The following is a 27,339-nucleotide window of genomic DNA, read 5'->3' on the forward strand; positions in this document are numbered from 1 at the left end:
TCAACAAAATTAATATAATTGACACACATGAAAATGATGAGGGCAAACATGGAAAACAAACAAAAAAAGAAGGAAAGCCCTGATGAACTGTCGGAAAGACAGAACAAATCCAACACGTTTCAACTAATGAGGTAGAGGTCTTCTTCAAGGTAAATGGGCTGACATTTTCCAGATCAATACATACAATCAATAATATCAAGAAATACACAATTACAAATAGGGATGGGCCAAACGGACCCCTGTTCGGTTCGCACCAGAACTTTTGAACACCGCGAAAGGTCGGACACGCATAACGCACCCCAATGGGACCCGAACATCAAAAAATAAAAGTGCCCATTTTGAAGGCTTATATGCAAGTAATTGGGCATACAATGGTTATAAGGGTCCGGGTCCTGCCCTGGGGGACACGTATCAATAAAAAAAAAAAGTTTGTGAAAAACGTTATTTTTAAATGAGCAGTGACTTTTTGATTTTTAAAGTGAAAGCATAAAAATTAAAAAATCCTTCCAATATAGTGCCTGTAAAGTGGTGTTTGGTGCACTTGAATTTGAGTACTCACACTGCACAGACACACTCCATGGATACACTATAATATACTGCAATGTAATGCGCCAAACATACAGTGACGCACAGAACTATATGGCATTAAACTGGCAGTAAAGCACACAAAACTATATGGCATTAAACTGGCAGTAACGCACGCAAAAAACTATATGGCGTTAAACTGGCAGTAATGCACACAGAAGTAAATGGCGTTAAACTGGCAGTAATGCACAAAACTATATGGCGTTACTGTCCCTACTCTAGCTATACAATAATGTAAAATTCTTAAGAACAACTTCTACCCCTATGCATATCATGCATTTAATAGGGCAGCTAAATCAAGAGGGGTCTCTATATTGGTTTCAAGACGAATTTCCTGGACATTAATAGACAAAAAACAGATATAGAGGGCAGATTTCTGTTCCTCAAAGGGATGATGGGTGGCATAAAAGTGACTTTTGCCACGATATATGCCCCCAATAATAATCAAGATCAATTTATCTGCGCTACTATTAATAAGCTGATGAAATTTACTGACAGTAAACTTATCTTAGGGGGTGATTTTAATCTTCCCCTAGACCCGAAGATGGATACATCAGGGGGAAGCTCCTCGGTAGCTACAGGTCTACGTAAACGAGTCTTACAAATATTGCATAATCACCAACTTACTGACGCGTGGAGAGCGTATCACCCTGACGAAAGAGACTACACCTTCTATTCAGTGCCACATAAAGCATATTCTAGAATTGACTTATTTTTCACTCCACAGAGTATGTTAACGGCGGTTAAAGAGGTGGCTATAGGGAGTATCACATGGTCAGACCATGCCCCGGTCTCACTGACATTAACTATGAATGAGTATTCCTCTGACAAGAGGAGACAGTGGCGATTAAATGAGAGTTTGTTGGAAGATAAGATGGTGGTTGAGGACGTTATTAAGGAATTGCAGTATTATTTTCAATATAATACTGTAGAGGAGACAGATGCAGGGATAATCTGGGAAGCGCACAAAACGGTAATAAGAGGGGTACTCATTAAGCATGGGTCCAGAATAAAAAGGAAAGGGAGGCCCAATTGACCCAATTACTGACAGATATACAGATGTTAGAGTCCCAACATAAACAGAACACGAGGTGCACGGGGGAGACAGAACTGCTTAAATTGCATAGACAAGTGACAGAGTTACTCCAACATAGAGCTAAAGCAGCACTTCAGAGATGCCGGAAATATTATTATGAAACAGGAGACAAATGCGGCCGTTCACTGGCTAGAGCTTTACAGGAACAGAGGACTCAATCCTATGGACCCCGAAGGTAGAAAAGTACACCTTCCCTCCCACATTGTCTCGACCTTTCGTAGATTTTACCAATCTTTATATAATTTGCCTACCAGATCACAACCTCAAAATATCATGGAGGAGTATATTTCCTCTTCAGGTATTTCTCAAGTGACAGAGCAGATTCGAGAAGAGTTGGACGTTGCTATTACCTTAGAGGAACTGCAAGAGGCCATCAAGACATCCAAACCGGGGAAAGCTCCGGGTCCGGATGGCTTTACACATAAATACTACCAGACATTTTTCCCTCAGTTGGGTAAGCAGATGGTACAAACATTTAATGCAATGGGACATGGGACAGGATTTACTCCAGAAACCCTGAAAGCACATATCACCGTTATTCCGAAGGAGGATAAGGACCCATCAATATGTGGCAGCTATCGCCCCATTTCATTATTGAATTCAGATCTTAAGTTATTTACAAAAATATTAGCTACATGTATACAACCACATTTGTCTGCATTAGTACACCCAGACCAGGTAGGCTTCATTCCAATGCGGGAGGCCCGTGATAATAGCATTAAAACTCTGAATCTAGTCCACGTAGCCTGTCATTCTAAAACATCCACTGTGTTCCTGGGAACGGATGCCGAAAAGGCATTCGACCGGGTCAATTGGTCTTTTATGTTCTCAGTCCTACGATATGTGGGTGTAGGGGAGAGGATGGTAGGGTGGATCTCGAGCATATACACAAGGCCGGAGGTACAAATAAAAGCAAATGGAGTTCTATCTGAACCTTTTTCTATCGCTAATGGCACCCGCCAAGGGTGCCCTTTATTACCACTCCTTTTTGCTATCACCTTAGAGCCATTTCGTTGTAAGGTCATGCAAAACCCGGATATTAGGGGGTTAATAACTGGAGATTTACATCATAAAGTATCCGCATATGCAGATGATCTTTTATTCTGCCTTACTAATCTTGTTACATCTATGCCAAACCTACTAAGAGAATTGGACCAATATGGTGCACTGTCCAATTTAAAAATTAATATGTCCAAGTCAGAGGCAGTGGGTGTATCTATGACTACGACTCAAATTAACGCTTTAAAAATGAATTTTAAGTTTAGATGGACCTAAACGGGCATCAAATACCTGGGCATGTTGATTCCACCTAAATTGGACCAAACCTTTAAGTTGAATTTCTGACCTCTACTGAGTAGAGTGAAAGTCTTACTCTCTAAATGGCATCAAGGCCTTTTCTCTTGGTTTGGTAGATGTAACATAGGAAAATTTAGGCAATACTGACATTTTTATTATCTTTTTCAAACTCTACCCATTCATATACCCCCAGAATTCTTTAAACAGACTAATAAGATGGTAACTGAATTCATTTGGGCCCATAAAAGGCCCAGAATTCAACGCCATTTAATGACAATGCCTAAACAATATGGGGGGGTAGTGGTACCCGATATGCAGAAATATTATCAGGCGGCTCATATGGTGCGACTAGTAGACTGGTGTAGGCATGCAAGCTTTAAAATATGGCCAAAAATCGAGCAATCACAGTGTGAGGTCCCATTGCGTCGTGCAGTTTGGTGCTTTGGAGACCTGAGTTCAGCTCTCAAAAAAGCACCCAACCTTGGGCCCTACCCTGCGTATTTGCTCCCGAATATGTTCCACCACTTTACTATCATCTGTCAACTCCCCCCTGTACCCTATTGTAGGGAATCCTCGTTTCCCTCCGGGACTACAGGAGGGACCCTTCAGGAAACTTTCAGACTCACAGTGTTTTCAGGCCTCGCATTTTATACAAATAGTGACTGGGACATGGCCCTCATTACCTGAACTAACCTCATCCAACGACCGTTTCTGTCTTGATTTCTGGAGTGCAGCCCAGTTGCGACATTTCCTTAACTCTCTCCCACCTCCAGACAGATTTCAGCGAACATTGACACCCTTAGAACAACTATGTGAGGGGACAGGGCCTTGCCTTCATTTAATCTCGCAAATGTATGCATTACTGGTTGCCCCCCAAGAGGATTATGTCCCTCCATATATAAGGAAGTGGGAAATGACATTAGACAGGATGTTCACCCAGGCACAACATAGGCAGATAGTAAATCTTGCGTTGAAATCTTCAATATCCACAAGAATCCAAGAAACTAATTTTAAAATAATGACAAGATGGTACCGTACACCCTCATTACTTAATAAATTCTTTCCGGAGATCCCGGACAAATGTTGGAGGTGTCAGGAGGAAAGAGGGACTCTACTCCACGTTCTTTGGTCCTGCCCAAAACTGGAGTACTTCTGGAGGGAGATACGGTGGATAGCACAGAAATTTACTGAGTATAACCTCCCAGAAGATCCAGCCCTATTTTTGTTACATGTCTCAAACATACCGGGGGAAACATATAGTAAATTAATTTTGTGCCATCTTATTAACGCGGCTAGATCATGTATCGTACGGCAGTGGAGAGATACATACCCTCCCACAATTCTTACATGGGTCACACGAATTGAAGAGGTTAATAGGATGGAGGATTTGCTATTATCGGCTCAAAATCGAAAGGAGACATATTTAGAAACTTGGGGCCAATGGAATACATTTAAATTCTCAGAGGAAGGGAGTTCCCTCTTTGCTCCTGAGAGTATGTGAAAAAGAGAGTGTGGACCTGGGGGTGACCTCACTTTCATGGATGATGGTATAGTAAACTCGCCTTTTCCTCGGTACATCTCCCCTATCAGTGTTTTTTTTTTTTTTTCTTCCCTCTTTCTATCTTTTTTCTCCTTTTTTTTTTTTTTTTTTTTTTTTTTTTAGGAAATCTTTCCCTCATGGGGCTTCTTACTTTCTTCTTTTGCCTCTTCAGATATGTAGAGGTTTTTCTTCTTAGTAAAGTATGTTGTCAGGGCATACAAGAGAAGCAGGTCTAATGGAAGAGAGAATGGGGACTATCTCAAATAACTAGTTATTGTTTTTTCTGTAGATGTATTTAAGATAGGAGTAATGCTGTTAAATGGATTTTGAATGGATTCATTGGAACTCATACGATTGATGGATTAATTTTTAATGTTTATTTCTCTATATGTATGACAACTCCTTAGTCTACCTGTAAAGTGGCAGATCTGTACCATGCCTATAATCTGCTGCAGCAATAATTGCATTTATAAAGCCAAAAAAAATTTACAGTTTCCCTGCAAGCTGCCTTTATTTTGCTCAGCAACAGCTGGGGAGCCAGTGTGTATGATGAGGCCACAATTTAGTGCACTGGGAACAAGATTAGAGATTTTTTGGATACATTCTGGTGTCACTTTGACTTTGGATAGAAGTAACAGGTGCGTAAAAATTGGTCTTTGGGTGTCGGTGGCGCCTTCCCACCGTAACCCTATAGAGGTAATCTTGATGAAAGCAAGCATTGGTCTTGCTGTAAAAAATTGCAATGATATGCACCTGTCAAACAGGTGAATAAAAATTACTCTTTGTGGACAAGAAGGCAGGTTTATCCACTCTGGCAACTGTAGGGGACTGCACACTTGTCTCTGCTTGCATGAGATAGGATGAGGAGGATGAGGAAGGTTTAGTAAGCCAGTTCACCACCTCCTATGCATGCTGTGGCTGGATAGCATGGGAAAATTCACTAAACAGTGGAAATTATGCCCTGCCTGAGGACTGATGACCACCATGTCCATCTTTGCTTGTGGACACATTTGTTGCTGGCCCCCTTAGAGTGCCAAGGGAACATCTGCCTCTCCTTGTTGTCCTACCAGACATTATTGGGAGGGAGGGGGCGGTGCTTATAAGCAAATGTAAAAAAGTGGAAATCTGTAGATGCACTTTAATCCATGTAAAGTGGTGTTTGGTGCACTTGAATTTGAGTACTCATACTGCACAGACACACTCCATGGATACACTATAATATACTGCAATGTAATGCGCCAAACATACAGTGACGCACAGAACTATATGGCATTAAACTGGCAGTAAAGCACGCAAAACTATATGGCGTTAAACTGGCAGTAATGCACACAGAAGTAAATGGCGTTAAACTGGCAGTGACGCACACAAAACTATATGGCGTTAAACTGGCAGTAACGCAAACAGAAGCAAATGGCGTTAAATTGGCAGTAATGCACAAAACTATATGGCGTTACTGTCCCTACTCTAGCTATACAATAATGTAAAGATTACTGACACAGTCTCACTACACTACACAAGCTTTATGAGCTGTCCCTACTCTACACTAATGTATGTATGAATGACATGGTCTCACTACACTACAGTGAAACTATCTGAGCTGTCTCTACTCTAGCTGCACACTATGCAAAGCTGAATGATGTTCCTCCTCACTACACTGACACTATACTAATATTCTACACTGACAATTGAAGCAAAATAGCACAGTGTAGCACACTAAGTAACTAATAGCACTGAACAGAACCCTGTTCTATCTCTCTCTAAGCCGAAATCTCACTGAAAATGGCTGCCATTGAAATAATATTTTTATACTGTGGGGTAGGAATGAGCCATGATTGGATAAAGTCATAATGACCGTGTCCAATCATGACTCTGACAGTGCTCTGTGCCCTGATTGGCTGAAACTTTCACTGCATCAGCCAATCAGGGCTTGCAATACACTGTTCAGCGCCGTAATGGATTGTGGTCGGTATCGGGGGGCTGTACCAACGGTCGAACGACCTGTTTGGCTGTTCGTCGAATGTCTGAACAGCAAAAGTTCAGCCCAAACTTATGCTTGGGCCGAACCGTTCACCCATTCCTAATTACAAACACATAAAATTCATAATGTGACATAACGTATATCATAAAAGTTATAACAAGAAAAAAAGGAACAAAATGTGCATGCAAGTATCCATACTGACCTCATGGGTCTTAGGTGTCAATTGGAAAAATTCCTAGCTCAACAGATAAAAGGAGACTAGAACGCTAGTGAAGCGCCATGTGGCCAGAGCAAAAGGGAAAACTAAGCCGTGGCCACCTCAGAAATCTCCCCGATTCGTCAAAAGGGGGCCTGAGCAGCATCAAAGGAAGATCCAACAAGGTAAATAGGTTATACTATAAAGCATAAATTAGTGCACCGAAAAAATGGACGCTCAGTGGTATCGTCCAGAAAAGCGATGATGGTAACCATACCTATCATTTGGGGGTTTGTAAGATGAATCCATCACAATGGAAGTTGGTCCATAGCGCAGAAATAGATCCCACCACAGAAAACCATTGATGGTCAAACAAGGCTGTGCCACATATGAGGTTTAAGAGCAGAGAATGCTCAAAGATTACTCAACAGATATCCAAAGATAGGCTGAAACAATGACAGCCAAACCTGAAATCAAAGATAATGTGGATTTGAATTGTACCAGGGGACAAGGGAATTAATCCAAAAGTACGAAAAAGTTAGAGAATAATGAACCCCAAACAGAGGAGGGGTATCACATACCTTGTAAGCCTTGTCGGTATCATAGGTGTGGAAGTTCCTCGTGTCTCCAAAGAGCTACCAGGAGCATGGGAAGTTGCCTGCTTTTAAATGATGGCCATAATGAGAGAGGGAGGTGTGGTGAAAGATGTCATCGAGTGAACCCTCCTTAATGCAGCCCCGTGATTGGCCCTCTTGAGCCGACGGCGCACCACGCCACGCCATGGACACAGGTGTATACGATCGCGGTGATGCCGGGTCACGGCGCCGCCCGCAAGCCACGCTATCGTGAGAGACTGACGCAAATGACGCTATCGCGGGCATATGCTGGACCCGATCACATGACAGCAAGGAAGGAAAAAGGAAAGGAAGGAAAAAGCTTAGCTATGGTTGTCCATGCCATAGCTGAGCTTTTTCCTTCCCCTTTTCCCCCTGCGTTCTTTTGTTCTGTTCTCCCAGCTGGCGCACCCAGGCCGCACGGGCCGCCCCCTGAAGGGTCGGTTACGGCGGCTTACTCCGGGCTCTGATGCACAGTCTGCTGCTGTGCGCCTTTGTTCTTCATGCGTCAGGGGCGGGAGGCGCAGCACGCCGTGCCGTCACGTGATTGGGTCCAGCATCTGCCTGCAATGGCGTCATTCGCGTCAGTCTCTCACGATAGCGTGGCTTGCAGGTCGTCGCCGTGACCCAGTGTCACCGCCACCAGATACACCTGTGTCAGCGGCGTGCCGCAGTGCGCCGTCAGCTCCGGGGACCAATCATGGGGCTGCATTCAGTAGGGTACACTCAACGACATCATTCACCGCACCTCCCTCTCATTACGGCCACCATTTAAAAGCAGGCAACTTCCCATGCTCCTGGTAGCTCTTTGGAGACATGAGGAACTGCCACACCTATGATACTGACAAGGCTTACAAGGTATGTGATACTCCTCCACTGTTTGGGGTTCATTATCCTCTAACTTTTTCATACTTTTGGATTAATTCCCTTGTCCCCTGGTACAATACAAATCCACATTATCTTTGATTTCAGGTTTGGCTGTCATTGTTTCAGCCTCTATTTGGATATCTGTTGAGTAATCTTTGAGCATTCTCTGCTCTTAAACCTCATATGCAGCACAGCCTTGTTTGACCAACAGTGGCCTTCTGTAGAGGGATCTGTTTCTGCACTATGGACCAACTTCCATGATGATAGATTCATCCTACAAACCCCCAAATGATAGGTATAGTTACCATCATCACCTTTCTGGACGATACCACTGAGCGTCCATTTTTTCGGTGCACTAATTTATGCTTTATAGTATAACCTATTTACCATTTGTCTATTCCTTTTGTTTTTTGCTTTTGCATATACCCAGATTCTTGTTGGATCTTCCTTTGATGCTGCTCAGGCCCCCTTTTGGGAGGCAGGTTCAGATGAACCGGCGGGATTTCTGAGGTGGCCACGGCTTAGTTTTCCCTTTTGCTCTGGCCACATGGCTCTTCACTGGCGTTCCAGTCTCCTTTTATCTGTTGAGCTAGGATTTTTTTCCAATTGACAAATAAGACACATGAGGTCAGTATGGATACTTGCATGCACATTTTGTTCCTTTTTTTCCTTGTTATAACTTTTATGATATAAGTCATGTCACATTATGAATTTTGTTATGTGTTTGTAATGATTTATTTATTGATATTATAGCTTGTATGTATTGATATGGAAAATGTCAGCCCACTTACCCTGAAGAAGACCTCTACCTCATTCGTCGAAACGTGTTGGACTTCTGTCTTTCCGACAGTTGATCGGGGCTTTTTTTGTTTTCCATGTTTGCTCACATCATTATCATGTGTGTCAGTTGTATTAATTTTGTTGATACGTTGTAATAAATTTGTAATTTTACAAAATTCTCTACTCCTTGAGCATTTATGGCCCATTAAAAGCCAACTTTTTGAGGAACTTAGTTTTTACATGTAGAGAGTTTGGGCTTAATGCACTACAAAGTCTGGGAGTGAGGTGACATAAAAGCTGGGCTGGAGAAGCGGGATACAGACTCCCCTTGAAAGTGCTGCACTGTGTGAAGGAAGCCTAAGTGACGCAGTCTCCGTGTCATGAACATGTGTGATCAGAACCGTGTGATCTGTGACAGAGGACACCAAAAACGTATATAAGTGAATAATATAAAGTTTATTAAAGATAAGTGGTAAATAGTAACACCCCAAATACAAATAGTGCTCAACCAACCAACAGAAACCCAGACTACAGATAATTATATACAGCCAAGGGAAGTACCAAAATCATAAATAGCCAGGCCAGGGTCATACACAGCAGATCATCAGGTGGACAGGGGATGTTCCAGAAACATAAACATAAGCCAAGCCAAGGTCATACACAGGGAGATCAGCAGATGGGGTAAGGAACACAGGACAGGGAGAGGATGGACAGATCAGACTGCAGGGCAGGGATGAAGGTAACAGGTGGGACAGGATAGGGATCAGGACAGGGAAACAGGATCAGATACACGGGTCACAGGTTCAGGGCACAGGAACAGATTCAGAATCAAGATCAGATCACAAGGTAGCAGGTCAGGGTGCAAGGAATATACCAAGGCAAACATGTGAATGTTTGCCGGGTTTTTATATACCTGTAATTGGTCTCAAGTGACACCTGATTGCAAGAGGTGCTGTCTGCTCCACACTGCCAGGATCCATCCGCTGGTGGACGCCAGTACTGCTGCCCAAAGATGATATAATACTATCAACAGAGGAAAGCTCCCCTGGCAGTTCCAGACTGCCAGGAGACACCTGCTGGTGGACCACAGTACTGCACGCCTAATATCAGGCAGTGTCATCAGTGGATGGAACCTTCCCTGACAGTACCACTCAAAGGAGTGGCTTCCAGATGCTCCAACTAGCTGCTGCTGGGACAAGTCCATGGCATCAAGCTGGGCAGCAGGCAGAGTCACACTAAGCTGGGTAAGAAGACAGTCCAAAGTATCAAACCAGGCAACGGGAAGCTCAAGCTGGGCAGCAGGCGTAGACATAACAGGCTCAGCAGCAGGCACATCAAGCTGGGCAGTAGGCACATCAAGCTGGGCAGCAGGCACGGACACATCAGGCTGGGCAGAAGACAGGGACACATCAGGCTGGGCAGTAGGCATGGGCACATCAAGCTAGGCAGCAGGCTCAGGCACATCAAGCTGGGCAGCAGGCAGGGGCACATCAGGCTGGGTAGCAGAAAGGGACACATCAGGCTGGGCAGCAGGCACATCAAGCTGGGCAGCATGCTCCGGGTCGTCGAGCTGGGCGCCAGGCTCCGGGTCGTCGAGCTGGGCGGCAGGCTCCGGGTCGTCGAGCTGGGCAGCAGACAGGAGCACATCAGGCTGGGCAGCAGACAGGAACACATCAGGCTGGGCAGCAGACAGAGGCACATCAGGCTGGGCAGCGGATAGGAACACATCAGGCTGGGCAGCAGACAGGAACACATCAGGCTGGGCAGCAGACACCGAGACAGACTGGAAGGCAGGTACCAGGACATCAGACTGGAAAGTGGGCACATCAGACCGGAAGACAGGCACCGAGACATCAGGCTGGAAGGCAAGCACCAAGACATCAGGCTGGAAGGCAATCACTGAAACATCAGGCTGGAAGGCAGGCACATCAGGCTGGAAAGTGGGCACATCAGACTGGAAAGTGGGCACATCAGACTGGAAGGCAAGCACCGAGACATCAGGCTGGAAGGCAAGCACCGAGACATCAGGCTGGAAGGCAAGCACCGAGACATCAGGCTGGAAGGCAAGAACATCAGACTGGAAGGCAGGTACCAGGACATCAGACTGGAAGTCAGGCACATCAGACTGGAAGGCAGGCACATCAGACTGGGAAGTGGAGACATCAGACTGGAAGGCAGGCACATCAGACTGGGAAGTGGGGACATCAGACTGGGTAGTAGGCACTGGGGCGTCAGACTGGGTAGCAAGCACTGGGATGTCAGACTGGGTAGCAAGCACTGGGACATCAGGCTGGGTAGCAGGCACTGGGACGTCAGGCTGGAGTGGATTAGCTGGTGCGGAGGCAGGTTGGGTTACAGGCAGGATCAAATGGGTTGGAAAGAATTTCCATTTCTTCTTTGGCTTAACTGCTGGAGATCTGTAGGTGACTGTAGGACTGTAGGTAGGAGGTGAGGCATACTGAAACAAAGGGCTGGGATACGGAAAGAAAGGGGGAACAGCGGCCAGAGGATGTTTTTGTGGGGAAGTTGTAGGTAGTAGAGAAGAGGCAGGTGGGTTAAAAGCAGGATAGGTGCAGGAAGTAGAAACAGGGTATTGATACTTGGTGGGGAGCAGGGTATATTGGACTGTAGTTGAGGTTGCCATGGGTCATGGGAGAAAGGACGTCTGAGCAGGCAGGGGTTTAGTAGCAGCTCTGGGTTGTGGAGAGCTGACAGAAGCTGGGCATAATGCCGCATACACACGAGCGGATCTTTCGACCGGACTGGTCCGACGGACCGAATCCGGCGGACAATTCGACCATGTGTGGGCTTCATCGGACCTTCAGCGGACTGTTTCTGTTGAAAATCTGACGGACTTTAGATTTGGAACATGTTTCAAATCTTTACGTCGGAACTCCGCCGGACCCAGTTCCTATCGAAAAGTCCGCTCATCTGTATGCTAGTCCGAGGGACGAAAACCGACGCTAGGGCAGCTATTGGCTACTGGCTATCAACTTCCTTATTTTAGTCCGGTCGTACGTCATCACGTACGAATCCTTTGGACTTTGGTGTGATCGTGTGTAGGCAAGTCCGTTCGTCCGAAAGTCCGTTGGAAGTCCATCGGAAAGACCGCCGGACTTGTAATGCTGAAAAGTCCGCCCGTGTGTACGCTGCATAACAGATCTGACTATGTCTGAAGTACAGGTAGAACAAACGTGGGCTCACATACCCTCTGTCTGACCAGGGACTGCACTTCATGTATACAGTCCTTTAACAACTGTTTGGGACAAACTGAATAGTGCTCCAAAAAGGATGCAAAGTCATCCTCCAACAGCCATACTAAGGACGCAACCTGGTTAATGCTGAAGGGGGGAGAAAAGTCATCACGGCCCTTTGGGATACAGAGCAGAGCCAGCTCTGTACATATTTTAATTAAAGACTGAACATCCCTGAACAGTATACTGCCCTGACTGACCACAGATCAAGCTAAACGGATAATCTCCAGCAGCTGATCACTGGACCACCCTTTCAATGTCTGGCGGAGATATTCAGAAATCTCTGTTGCCAGCAGAGCATAATAAACAATTATATCTGAATTCATCCCTGCAACGTAAAACAGAACCGAGATGGTTCCCTTGTTCAGCCACTTCTGGTCAGAGATGGCCAGGTATGCTATACTGTCATGAACATGTGTGACCAGAACCGTGTGATCTGCGACAGAGGACACCAACAACGTATATAAGTGAATAATATAAAGTTTATTAAAGATAAGTGGTAAATAAGTAACACCCCAAATACAAATAGTGCTCAACCAACCAACAGAAACCCACAGACAACAGATAATTATATACAGCCAAGGAAAGTACCAAAATCATAAACAATAGCCAGACTAGGGTCATACACAGCAGATCAGCAGGTGGACAGGGGATGTTCCAGAAACATAAACATACGCCAGGCCAAGGTCATACACAGGGAGATCAGCAGATGGGGTAAGGAACACAGGACAGGGAGAGGATGGACGGATCAGACTGCAGGGCAGGGATGAAGGTAACAGGTGGAACAGGATAGGGATCAGGACAGGCAAACAGGATCAGATACATGGGTCACAGGTTCAGGGCACAGGAACAGGTTGAGAATCAGGATCGGATCACAAGGTAGCAGGTCAGGGCGCAAGTAAGATACCAAGGCAAACATGTGAGTGTTTCTCGGGTATTTATATGCCTGTAATTGGTCTCAAGTGACGCCTGATTGCAAGAGGTGCTGTCTGCTTCACACTGCCAGGATCCATCCGCTGGTGGACGCCAGTACTGCTGCCCAAAAATGACATAATACTATCAACAGAGGAAAGCTCCCCTGGCAGTTCCATACTGCCAGGAGACATCTGCTGGTGAACCAAAGTACTGCACGCCAAATAACAGGCAGTGTCATCAGCGGATGGAACCTTCCCTGACACTTCGCCTGCACCTGCAGGCATTAGTGAGCACCGTTTCTAGTGTTCCCAACTGGGCGCATTAAGACCTGCCCACAAGCCTGTTACCATAATTTTCAAGGTTCTGTTTGCATTTGGGTTTGAATTATTATTTTACTTTAGTGTATAATTCTGCACATATTATCTGCCATAGCAGTTTCCTTTAGTTTCCTTACATTTCAACTAACATGTTAAACCAAAAACTTTTTTTACATTCCCTAACTGAGCCAAATTCACTTTCATGTTTATTTCACATGCTCTCCCTCCCAGGCACTGCAGCACACAAAGGGAGGATTCTAGAAACAGAAGCAGTGCTGCCAATCCAGGAAGCAGGGGACAGGACAAGGTATTTGCCAGGTGCTGATTTTCAAGCTGCAGGCCTGTGAATCAGCAGTGACAATGCCAAGAGCCACACCCCCTGCAACATTGTTTTATCCCACTTTAGTGCAAGCAGACACAGCCTACATGAGTGTGGCAAATTCTGCTTTGAATTCAGGAGTAATGCAACATTGTTGCTGCACTATCAAAGAAAGCTGTATTAGACATTTCAAGGGAACCAGGAGAAAACTGTAAGTGCAGATGCAGTTATTCAATGGTCATTCAATGCCCAGAGAGAAGGTGCCCAGAGAGAAGGTGCCAAACTGCAACCACCACCCCTTTCACCCTGAGGGGAGTAGAGTATTGGATGCAGCACGCCACCCTCATTCAGGCAGCTGAGCCCCCTCCCCCTTCAAATAATGACACAATACCCCTTCTGCACCCCTTTATCCCAGTCCTACATACAGCTGTTTTAAAGAGCCCTCATGACTGCCCATCCTCCTGGAGAAGGGGAAGCAGCTTCCTCATAAATCTCCCAGAAATATACAGTAACAAAATGTAATGGTACCAGACAATCCAAAGCAGAAATATGCATAAAGTCCATACAGAACTGGTGCTATGTCTGTAAACCAATAAAGTCTAGTTTCGGAGTAAAAAAAACACAAAAAGAAAAAAACTATTCCACAAAGTCTAGTGGTATAATGCCATTGGGAGTCCCACATATGCTATAAAAGCCCCTTTTACACTGGAGATTTGATCAGGTCCCCCTGTCAGTTTTTCAGGCAGACCTGGTCGGATGGTCTATTCATATCATTGGGAAGATGGGTTTAAATTGACTACCACCTACCTCCAGTTCCCATCTGATCTGCTCAAAAAAAAAAAGGGTATTCATCCTCTTTTGTTTAGGTGGAGTAGATTGGAGGGTAGTACTAGTCAGGTGTAAAGTGCATTTACTCTCAGCCACCAATAAAGCAGAGCAGGATTTGTCCATGCTATTCTGCATTAACTGAGAAACATGGATCTATCATCCACCCACTTTGCCCAGATTAGCAGGGCATCTGTGAGCGGATCACCTGCTGATTGGGACGGAGTCCGCCTGTTTGAAAGGGGCCAGACGGGGACAGTACATAAATATGATGTTGTAATTAATCTACTGTACTAAAAATCATAATGATGGTTCCACATGGTCCACACAAGAAACATATATAGTTTCTAAAAACCCCTCCAATAATCACCACAATCTGAGGAGGGACCCACTCTTATTCTCAACCAGAGGAAAATGATAGCATCCCTTTGGCAGTCCACAGAGAAAAGCAGAGTAAGCCCAGGTTCACACTAGAACGCAGTGCGGGAAACTTGTGATCTGTGCGCATTTCCTGCACCGCATTAAAATTGCATTGCCCTTGCGATCTGCAGTGGGTGTCAGTGCAATGTTAACGACACCTCAACTGCAGGTCAAGTTGTTAGGAAACTAACGCTGGGAGCTTGTTAACAGGCCAAGGGAGCAAAGTGATAACCTGATCACTGCAGAGATGCTCTTTCATTGTCCAATCAGCAAGCTGAAAAAATGTAGATGAACAAGCTGTAAGACAGTGTCACCTTTCCCATTGACCTTGATCTCCCTTATGCAAGGGCTCAGGTGTAGCAGCCAACCTCTGACACCAGTGACACAGCAGAGCTGGCAGTGACAGAGAAAGAGAATGGAATTGAATGTAATAAGAAGAGGAGATGACATTGCCCCAGCTAAGGTCAATGTCATCTCCAAGGGTAGTTAAATCAACCTTTGGCAGGTAAGACAGTTAACATACACTACTAACTTCAACAGTATAATCCGCTTACAGTTTGGCTGAAAATAAAACCCACCCCACATTAAAAAAGTATTATTTTTCCTTTTGAGGCATAACAGTAGTTTGTCACAGATAAAAACAAGATAAAAAAATAAATAAACTTACTGTCCTTTATCACTGTCAGCAGAAAAGTGAAGAAAGAAAAAACATATTAAATAAAATATTAGACACTGCAATTTTACATTTATTTGCTGAAGAGAAACCATCATGCTTTAAAAGTTTAAGGCTGATCCACACTTTTGTGGTGCATTTTAGATGCATTGCGTTTAGGTGCATATAACATGTGTTTTTGGAGAATTACCATTGAACGCCATATAACGTACTTTTCATGAAAGCACTAAGATGCCTGAAGCATGATTTTGTTTAACACACCTAAAATGCACAGGCCTAAGGGGGGCCCAACATGAGTAAATAAAAAAGCAACTTATATACAAATAATACATTCTTCTCTGGCAGATTTAAAAAACCATTGCATCTCTTCATGCCTCGTGTTTTTTTTTTCTAAACAGTTCTGCCTATACATGTTTAAATACCAGTGTATAATATTACTACATTTTTAGTGCAGGGGAACACATATCCATTAGTGATCAAAAGATCCCATCAAGCCATAAGTAGAAGTCTGTCTGAACAGACAATTACATACAAACATGTATATTTGTCCTAAAAATTGTATATTACCAGAAGATATGGTTTGCCTGTAAATACGTTCTTTGTTTTTTTCTAAAGAAGTTCATGTTTGCAGGTCAGGTCACACTATTGATCCCATTCACTGGATCTCATTAAAAATAAAAAGCCATGTTTTTATGCACTATACGGATAATGCTCCTGGATATACACATGTGCTTACACAAATACTCATGACCCCATAGATGTGCACAACCAGTTTTGCTCAAACCACCTACATACGGTATATACATGCATTAGACAAACAAAAAATGCTACTAGGTATGTCTGACACCAAAGACGCAGAGAGCGCCATGTTACCAGAGACTGCCTACAAAAGAGAATGCTGTCAAAAATAGCTGACATGATAAAGTGAACCTGTAGATTGAAAACATTAATGAAAAATGTCTCTGCAAAAGAATACTCTAAGAACCCTTTCACATGGGCGCCGCCGTGTAGCGGATTCCACTGGCTCAGCGGGGGATCTCTCTGCTGATCCACGCTGAGCAGGCAGATGACAGGTCCGTATCTACACCGTTGGGCAGAGCGGACACAGACACAGTCCTGCTCTCCTCTATGGGGGAAAACGAATGGAAACAGACTGCCTGCCCGTTTCCATCTGATCAGATCCGCCAGACGGATGAAAAACAGGACCACCATCTGTCTGTTTTTTTGCAGGCAGGATCAGATTGGATGACGGCGGGTGTCAGTGAACATGTGTTCACTGACTTCTGCCGCTCCAAAGAAGTCCGATCAGGTCCATCTGAAAAACTGACAGGTGGACCTGATCGGACAACCTGTGTGAAAGGGCCCTTAATGCATACTACTCAATTGAGCTGCAAATCCTCAATTTGCTCTTTTCTAATAGTTTTTTTTTAAATGTTTCAAAGAAAGTACAAGGACCATCATGTGAAGTACAAGAATCTGTGTAAAACAACATGGGAGACATTTTGCTTCCTGGCCTCACACTGCAGTGGACTGTGTTGGCAGAGCTAAGAACCATCCACATCCCTCAGCGCAAGTGACCCCACACAGAAGAGCGCAGGTATGTCTGAGTGCATTGGGACAAACCTTATGGCCTATTAGACTGCACACTTATATTTAGGTACCCTGCGCAACTGTAGTTATAGAAATTGGAGGTAGAACTATGAAAATGGAGGTGTACAGTGTCTATATGACTACATATCTATTTCTGACTTCCATTGGTCTTCAACTTCTAATAGACAGAATTCCTCTTTAGTTATCAGGAAACAATGCAAGAAATAAGAAAAGGAAAGAAGAAGAAAAAGATGTACCTATCTTGCACATCAATGAACCTGAAGTAATATTGGCACCAATAAGTTACTGTAGAGAAATTGTCTGGCTGATTGAATCAAACGTAGGTAAGCTTTAGATAATAACAGTCTCAAATCATGACTTGTGGGTGGCCGTGCATACACCAACTGGCATGACAAGAGTCAGCTTAAAATCAGCTGAGCTGGGTGGAAAATTATCAGTCAAACAGTGACTACATCCTATCAGATGTAGTCATTGTTTGGGTATTGAGGGAACACTGGGAGCCATAGCTGCCTGAACACAATAGAAATCCCTCCATCCACACTAAGCATGGATGGGTGAATCAACTGATTTCTCTCCTCCAGCCTGTGAGGCTGAGCAAGAGAAATCAAGCCATGTGTAGCCAGCCCTAAACTATAAACTCCTTTGGTCACTGTCATGTTTGTACATAAGCCTTTAAATGGCTGAGATTTTCTTCATAGATTGTAAGCTCTTCTTAGCAAGGTTATCTTGCAATGTTTGAATGTAAACACTAAAGAATAAAGTTCCTCTAATTAGAACAGGCATATCTGATGTGTATAAATACTTATGGCTGCATAAGTACATACTGTACATACAAAAAGGGAAGAAAATTGAATAAAAGAAGGTAAGAATGAAAAAACGAGGTAGAAAAATAGAAAGAACGTGCAAGGGTAAATAACAGAAGTGAGAGATGTGTTGAGAAAAATGTTTTTCAACAAATGATATGTAAAAATAAGCACATCATTTAGTACTTTACAATGAAAAAGGACAAATGAAGAAATGCTGGAAAACAGGGAGAAGAAAGGTGAAAAGGAAAGTGAGGAAAAAGAAGATATGGACACTCCTGTGCTTGCATATTATAGAATCAAAATCAATATAAAAAGACAGATCACTAACTAAAATCAGTGAAATTAGAGGAATTCAAGCAATAAACAGAAGAATTAAAAAATTCTCAGGACCTAGATTGTGAACACTGATCGTCAGAATTGCCCTTGTCATGTTAAGATATAAGTCTCATAAGGCCACCAGTCTTCCCAGTCTCAATAGGCTGTAAGTTCTTACAGGGTTCCCGCACTGTAACAGAATTGAAGTCCTAAAGGACATTGTTTCTCTCATTAGATGAACAAGCATCTTCCCTGCTGCACCTAGTGGAGTTGAACAGTGTGCATTTATATATTGTTCTTAAAAAGGGAAGAAAATGTAATTTAATGAAAAAGACTATCAGGAAAGGAGGGAAAGAGAGTGGAGGATGGAAGATAAAATGATTTATACGCTGTAAAATGTGTGCGTATATGAAGATAATGGGGCTGATTTACTAATAGCAAATAGGCTGTACACATTACAAGGGAATTGAATAACATTAAACTCTGCTTACTTCCATCATCAAATCATATGCAAGGAAAAAACAAAATACTGAAAATAATGTGACTGGCTATTTTCACAACTCAGTCTCTAAAGGTCAAAATGTATTCAGGTCATTGTATATCTAGTAATATTTAGTTAAATTCAATTGGACTTGTTCTGTAATCCTAAAGACATGTTGTATCTATCCAAGCCACCTCTTTATACCCACAGTGAGGACTCGGAGTACATTTTGGAAGGGACAACGTGGTTTACAACAGACATGAAAGAGATTATATATTTCAGAGGTAGAGGCCTTCAAAAATCACCTGTCTTCCCATATATTGCCCTTTTTACATCTCTACCCTGATGTTTTGACAACAATTCACACCTTCAGTATGGTAACCAAAGGATTAACACCTACATAATCCTTCCTGACACCAATGGATAGGATTATGTAAGTAGAGCACATACCATTCTGTTCTTGAACAGTAACATTGTGATCGGATCAAGGTGTCGATGCTACCTGTGTAGAACTCTAAATTCCCCTGAAATTACTGTTATGTAAAGAGCTAATGTGCAAAGATAACAAATGTTCTCATAACTTAGATTGTCCTAAATTACATTGTACTGTATTTTATCATTAAGAATTGTAATGGGATCACTATTGAATTGTAAGTCCTAACACATGAGGCTATTTCAATAGATTGTAATGATAAAGAATGCATTTGTCATGTTAAAATATAAGGTCTTATTAAAATTTTAGCTTTGATGGGCAGGCATCTCTTGCTATATTACAGTGTGAAATCTAATCTCAAATGGGCAAGGGTTCCCCTTTTTAAATTAAAAGGCATTTCTTCCTCTTCCGATAGTGGAACTGATGGGTCTGTATATTTACAAGAAAAAGAGGGATAAGGGAAGTATAAAAGAAAAAAAAAACAGAACGGAAATGGATGGACAATGGAAGGGTAGGAAAAAACATGTCTTATGTAAAAATGCACACTACATAATTCCTACTATACTTGCAATATACAGTACGTATCCCTTGTTAAACTAGTAAGTCTCATTTGCATCACTCATTTGCCTCACTGTGATTTTTAACGGAAAGGATGCTTCTCATGAGATGAGGGGTCATCTTGTGTTGCACATGGTAGGCCAATAAGTGAATATGAATACACTTATGGAGGAGAAGAAACGAAAATGTAAAGAAATGTAACAATTGAAGAATAGAAAAGGAATATGGATTATAAAAGATGGGAAGAAAGGAAAAGGAGGGGAAAGCCATTTTGACCGGAACATCTAAAAATATTCTCTCTGTTCCATTCTCTCTCTTCCTCTCTCTCTGCGAGTCATATGGGATATACAGTATGTGTCCTCTGACTTCGGTCTAACAGAGAGACACATTCTCAAACACCTAAGGAAGGAAATAAGAATGAAGCTTAAGAGTGTTAAATTTGACACAAAGGGGGTTAGTTACTAAAGCTAGAGTGTGCAAAATCTGGTGCAGATCTGCACAGAAACCAGCTTCATGGTTTTATTGTCAAAGCCTAATTGAACAAGGTGAAGTTAGAAGCTGCTTGGCTATCACGCACAGCTGCATCAGATTCTGAGTGCACCAGTTTCAGTAAATCTCCCCCAGAAAGAGAGAAAGTCAGTCCCAGAGAAAGAGAGACTCAAGCCCCCATTCATATCTTTGCCATTTATTAAAGTACATTACCAAAAACAACGCACTGAAAAGTGCACCAACAGACCTTAAAAACTTGCTAAAAATCACAGAAAATGTACATGCAAAAGGAGTGAACCCAGACTGATAGTATAGAAGGTTAAGGCAGCCTATAGATGGTACAAAATTCTTTTCTGCAACCACGGGTTGCAGGAAAGAAATTTGCCTGATTCCCCCATCAGCACAGACAGTGTTGACAGGGGAATCCCTCCTGCCAAGCAATTGTCTTCTCCTGGAGGGGGAAGTCCCCCCCGGGCGAAATCAGTGTTTATCGCTAGTGGCTATAGCAGCTGCTTGTGATAATCTGAAGCAAATCCAGAAGGCTGGTTGAACTCAAGTTGATTGATTGATCAACTTAGTACATTCAGCCTGCCCATTAATGGTTCAAATCTCGGCTGGTTCCTGCTGAACCGGCTAAGACTCGAACCGTGTATGGCTGGCATAATGCAGAGTATTTGTCGTCCCTTCCAGATTGTATATCAAGCAGACTTTGTTTATCCAGTTCAAGGTTAGTGGCAGATAGGACATACATGTGTAGCACTAACTCTCGGTGGAGCTGCTGGTTTAAGCGGGCTGTTACCTTCACTCTCGATACCTCTGTTTCGCCGGCACCGGGTCTAGGGTTCCGTTGAGTTTACCTCTGGATGATATAAGCACCAACACTTGAGTACATTTTCAATGCTTTATTGAACCAAGTAACAAAGGAAGTGGCAGGAAAGAGGCAGGAGGAAAACTGCAGGGAAGCTCAAATACCTTTCTTTAGGTTTCTTTAGAACATCCTTTAAAGTTGAATACTGTAATTGAATGCAATCCCCTTTGTGGGACACAATCTTTGCTCGCCTGGATAGGCCTCTCTCACTTGCCTAGCAGCCAGTACGTAGCACAAACAAAAGTCTCTGCCACAGACTTGCTTGAAATAAACCCGTACAATCCTCTGCCACAGGATGTATTGGTTCGTGATGAATGTCAAACACAGTACTTGGACCTTTAAGCCAACCCGGCAGTACCATGCAATAAGACTACTTCAGGATACGTCCTCCAACCGAGTCACCGGGCCCATCTCCAGACGAGCACTCTGCATGATCCTTCCATGATGGGTCCTCCCCTGGGATCTTCTCGGTTGTCCAGCTTCTTCACTCTGGATAGACAGCTCAGGACCATTCCTCGGCTGCTGTGGTAGGCCCCAGGCAGGCTTCTGGGCCCACCCACACGCCGCAGCGACGTGGGCCTCTGGAACGGAGGACCACGAGGTGGGACTCTAACACATACCTGTCGGCCAGGAGGGCCAGCAGGTGGCTGAAAATGAACCCCTAAACATGGCGTCCCATAAATACCCTCTCCCAGAATGCAACTCGGAGGACCACATCCACCGAGTTGTCTCCGGGACAGAGGAGCACTCATCCGCTTTAACACGTTGCTTTTCCAACACCCGCCGATGGTGACAACGACACCCACCGGCACAATGTGGAACCACACGCAACGTCAGCCAAGCTGGAACAGAGGCAAATCTAACTTCCTATAACGAGCAATTCACTAAATGTACCTATCAGATGGTAGATCATAAATCCACCAGTGCCACATACTCCCCCCACTACAATAGACGTTGTCCCCAACGTCTGTCCAAAAATAATGATAACTCCCAAGCCTGGAAGTAGGTATTTGAGCTTAAAACTTGGATTAGATAAAGAAGAAGGAAAGACAGTGGAAAGACATTATAAGATTAACATCTATAAAACAATATGTTCACGTCCGTAAACAAAACCATCCTATGACTGTACATAACCTCACTGTCTATCTAGCTGAAAATCCTAACAGCTTGATAGAGGATCAAATGGTTCCTGAAAAGGAAAGCATAATAACACACATATATCCTGTACAACTTCAGGAACAAAGCCTCATTAAAAATGAGACTCTCTTCCCATAATCTATATCAAAATAATCTTTAGGAGTCCATCCCTGTATAAAAATTTTTTTCTCCCTTCAAATGAAAGAAATCCGGCTAGCAAAAAGAAGTCCTTGGATTTGAAACACTGAGATGAATACCCAGATCTTGACCACGAAGATCTCTTTATACTGACACTAACTAACTAACTAACTCCAAAGTTCTTTTGTCCATAATCACCAATAAAACCAGGGATCTGGCAAGGTCAATGTTTTTCCCAGTTTATCCACTGTAGTAATGAAATACACAACGTCCTCTTTTCCGGGCCTGCAGATAACTACTTTGTCAGCATAGATGTGCCGACCGAAGTTCCAGTGCATAAAACATCCACTAAAACGTTCATCCATTTTAACAGAACATCCAGTCTTTCGGAAAGGCTTAGGCACAGACAAATAGTTCCAAACAGCTTCACTGTACCCAAGTTCCCGGTTAACTTCAATCACTTGCATTATGTCCTGAGGGACATAAGGGAACTCCAAGTCATATTCCGTAGCTACACGCTTGTTCAACATTCTCTGCAAACGTGCAAGTTTGGGCAAGGATCTGTTTTTCCCCATGCCAGGAGGCACACATGAATCTAATGATTTGCTCACCATAGACCCAGCTGGTGTCTGAAGTGAACTAACAACTTTTGGCAATGTCTCATTTACAGTGCTGTGTGGCTCCACACAGGGTGACGTCTTCCCAGAACTCAGGGCTGTCCATTCAGGGAAAGTCATAGCAGAGACGACATCCTCGCCTTGTGCCCATAACATCTCTTGTGACATATTCTCAAATAGGTCATCATCACCGGAAAGATCTGACAAGGATTCTACTTCCGAATCTCCCAATTCTTTTGCTGGCAGATACTTATTTACAGTCCCAGATACATTCCCCATCAGCTGCTTACCCGTTCCCGTCGTGGACTTTGTTGGATCCGGTTCGGGTAGTCTCTGGGGTAGGCCTCGGCCACAGCCGTGGGAAGCCTTCACATATCCCACCTTCCTCTGGACAGGTACAACAGAGACAGGCGCGGTGGACACAGAATTCAAAGCAATGTCCGCTGATGAGACGGCAACAGCAGTGTCTCTCTCCAGAACATTCTTGGCAACAACAGGCAAAGTGGTGGCCTGCCGTTCTCTCTCCATAGTAGTAGCAGCTTCTACTGTGGCGATACCTGTTGCCCAATCCATCCGATAAGCACGGGGCGACATGGTAGGTTGCTCCACCACAAACAAATACTCTCCACATTGCGGACATCGGCCAAATGGACGGAGATGTACGGCCAGTCCTTCACATCAGTGGCAGATCATGCCCAGTCCCTCAATATCTCCTGAGGTATACAGAACAAACCTCCCCTGCGGCTTCAGATGAACACCAGTGTCCGTAAGCAGGGTTCCGGTCAGTACAATACTCGACACAGTGTTTGCAGGGAACATTCTTGGTCCCATAATTGGCTGCATCACTGAAAAAGACATGGCCACAATCTGATCTTCTCAGCACGATCACGAGGCCTCTCTTCTTCTCTGGCGCTAAACACATACACGCGTCCCACGCGGTATCAAGTAGGGTAGGCTCCTCCCACTTGTTCTTCTGATGACGTAGCTCCCAGGCTTTCACTGGCGCCCGCCTACGCATTCAGAAATAAAGTCCTGCAACTTTTAACCTCTTCTCTTCCTGAAAAATTGACAAAGTCTAGCTCTCACCGTAAACTCTCGGTGAAACACCTCCCTGGGTTGCGAGAATTGATGGTCAACAAATCCCGCACAAGCCCCCACATGTAGCACTAACTCTCGGTGGAGCTGCTGGTTTAAGCGAGCTGTTACCTTCACTCTCGATACCTCTGTTTCACCGGCACCGGGTCTAGGGTTCCGTTGAGTTTACCTCTGGACGATATAAGCACCAACACTTGAGTACATTTTCAATGCTTTATTGAACCAAGTAACGAAGGAAGTAGCAGGAAAGAGGCATGAGGAAAACTGCAGGGAAGCTCAAATACCTTTCTTTAGGTTTCTTTAGAACATCCTTTAAAGTTGAATACTGTAATTGAATGCAATCCCCTTTGTGGGACACAATCTTTGCTCGCCTGGATAGGCCTCTCTCACTTGCCTAGCAGCCAGTACGTAGCACAAACAAAAGTCTCTGCCACAAACTTGCTTGAAATAAACCCGTACGATCCTCTGCCACAGGATGTATTGGTTCGTGATGAATGTCAGACACAGTACTTGGACCTTTAAGCCAACCCTGCAGTACCATGCAATAAGACTACTTCAGGATATGTCCTCCAACCGAGTCACCAGGCCCCTCTCCAGACCAGCACTCTGCATGATCCTTCCATGACGGGTCCTCCCCTGGGTCTTCTCGGTTGTCCAGCTTCTTCACTCTGGATAGACAGCTCAGGACCATTCCTCGGCTGCTGTGGTAGGCCCCAGACAGGCTTCTGGGCCCACCCACATGCCGCAGCGATGTGGGCCTCCGGAACGGAGGACCACGAGGTGGTACTCTAACACATACCTGTCGGCCAGGAGGGCCAGCAGGTGGCTGAAAACGAACCCCTAAACATGGCGTCTGTCCCATAAATACCCTCTCCCAGAATGCAACTCGGAGGACCACCTCCACCGAGTTGTCTCTGGGACAGAGGAGCACTCATCCGCTTTAACACGTTGCTTTTCCAACACCCGCCGATGGTGACAACGACACCCACGGCACAATGTGGAACCACACGCAGTGTCAACCAAGCTGGAACAGAGGCAAATCTAACTTCCTATAATGAGCAATTCACTTAATTTACCTATCAGATAGTAGATCATAAATCTACCAGCGCTACACATGTTTAATAAAAGTTAGGAAAATATTTTTTTGCGGGAACTCTGCTTTGCAGCTGAAACTTGCAGAATAAACCTACAGTTTACTCATCTTCTGAATTTACATTTGAATATAATCATAATTTGTCCCCACTTTGCAGGAAGAAGGTCACCTGAAGAAATGGTGTTAAAAAGAGCAAAGGAAGAATGGAGATGAAAAATGTGCTTGTCTGCTGTATCAATGAGATTGAAGTGATATGTAGAACACAGAGCTCTCTCTGACTTAATCACTGCTGAACTGCCATGCAAGCAATAGTTGGCCTACATTTAGCACTCTCAGGCCTTAGATAGTTCACTCTTATAATCAAGAATTCCCACATTATATTGTAAGCTAATGCAGATCTCTAGATATATTAGAACTGAATTCTTACACAAAGAATGCATCATGTTAGGTGAACAAGCAAATAAGGAAGGACAGAAAGAAATGAGAGAAAGAAAGCTGATAGGATTTAAGAGGGCAGTAAGGGAAACAAGAGAAAATCATATCTGGCAACTATAATCATTAGTTAAACTTATATTCAAGCTACCTTAAAGCGGAGTTCCGCCTTTTTTTTATTTTTTAAAGGCAGCAGGTACAAATACTGAAGCTGCTGACTGTTAAAATATGGACACTTACCTGTCCAGGGAGCCCGCGATGTCGGCACCCGAAGCCGATCTGTCCCTCGGCTCTCGGGTGCTGCCGCCTTGCAACTTCACTTCCTGGTTCCCTACTGCGCATGCACCACTGGTTCCTGCTGTCTCCTGGGACCCGTGTGTGTCCCAGAAGACAGCAGGGTGGGGGGGAAGTGGGGTAGATACCTCCGAGTGGCTTGGGTATCTATGCCCAGGAGTGGGAGCAAAATACCTGTATTAGATTCCGAAAAGCGGAAGTTCCATTTTTGTGTGGAACTCCACTTTAAAGTATAACCGAGGGCAGAATTTTATAGTTTTTCTAGTTAGAGTGAAGAGGGATTAAAATACCTGTCAGGTTTTACTGTTGTCCGGGTCCTCATTAGGGAGATTCAAACATCCTATTTGTCTTAGTGACTGTTATCACTGAAAGTGAAAGAATACTCAAATTTTGAGAGGTCACCAGAACAAGAATAGAGGGGAAAACATCCAGTGGGGATACTAGTTTTAGTGACTTCTATGGACTTCCCTCACTTTAGATTTCCCTCTTATACTACCTTTCATTCATGTTGTGGCTATAACACAAGAAAGAAAGAGAAATCTCCCCAATGGGACATATATGGTAAAAAAAAAAAAAAAATGACACTATCTAAAATGAATATAAAGTGTTTGTTGTCTTCAGTTCTACTTTAACTACATATACACCAGTAGAAGATTCACAGTTCAATAGTCCAAAAGAACTTATGCTGTCATAGCAGCCTCGGCATGTGTTTTGATATGTTCCTCTGAGCCCTTGTTCTGTTTGTGTGTTAGTTGGACACTCCTAGCCCCTTCATGGTCAGGATAGGTTTTATTTTCACCCTCCATGAGTAAGGGGGCTTTTAGGCTACTTTCACACTGAAAGCGCCGGTCGTTTTAGGTCTGTATAAGCGGCGCTTAAGTCTAGTTTTGCGGCACTTTAAAAGCGCTGCTCATTCATTCCATTTTGGGAGCACTACAAACAGCGCTCACAACCCATCCTAAAGATGTTGCTTGCAGGACTTTTCAGGAAAACACACTGGAATAAATGGGAGGTGGTTTTCAGGGGCACTTTGCAGAGGCCATTTTTAGCGCTAAAGGGATCTTGAGAGTAAGAAAGCTTTAAACATTAATGGTGTTTTACCTTAAAGAAAAACAAGGAATAATATCTTTTGCACTAGGATTTCACATCTGACTCCTTTTGTCAAAGCAGACCTTCAGTCATTTTTTCATCTTTCCATCTATTAAATCTTCTGCCCTTATTGTTTTAACTTTGGATAGTAAAACATTTTTTTTTTCTGCCAGAAAATACCTTATACAGCCCACTCCCTCTTTCTTGT

At 43.8% G+C, this 27,339-nt stretch overlaps 1 protein-coding gene across 4 annotated transcripts in view; it reads right to left on the reverse strand.

The window, feature by feature from the left end:
• RPH3A (rabphilin 3A) overlaps positions 1-27,339 on the reverse strand; it is a 433,918-nt gene that overhangs the window by 248,900 nt on the left and 157,679 nt on the right. For 2 of the 4 annotated variants that reach the window (XM_073625905.1, XM_073625897.1), the window contains one exon: positions 15,670-15,681. The exons of the other annotated variants lie outside the window; for them this stretch is intronic. In XM_073625905.1, the coding sequence (XP_073482006.1) occupies positions 15,670-15,681 (12 nt within the window). The remainder of the gene's footprint in view (positions 1-15,669; positions 15,682-27,339) is intronic. 4 annotated transcript variants of the gene reach the window in all.

This window comes from Aquarana catesbeiana, linkage group LG01, assembly GCF_042186555.1.
Source record: "Aquarana catesbeiana isolate 2022-GZ linkage group LG01, ASM4218655v1, whole genome shotgun sequence".
Classification (NCBI taxonomy): domain Eukaryota; kingdom Metazoa; phylum Chordata; class Amphibia; order Anura; family Ranidae; genus Aquarana; species Aquarana catesbeiana.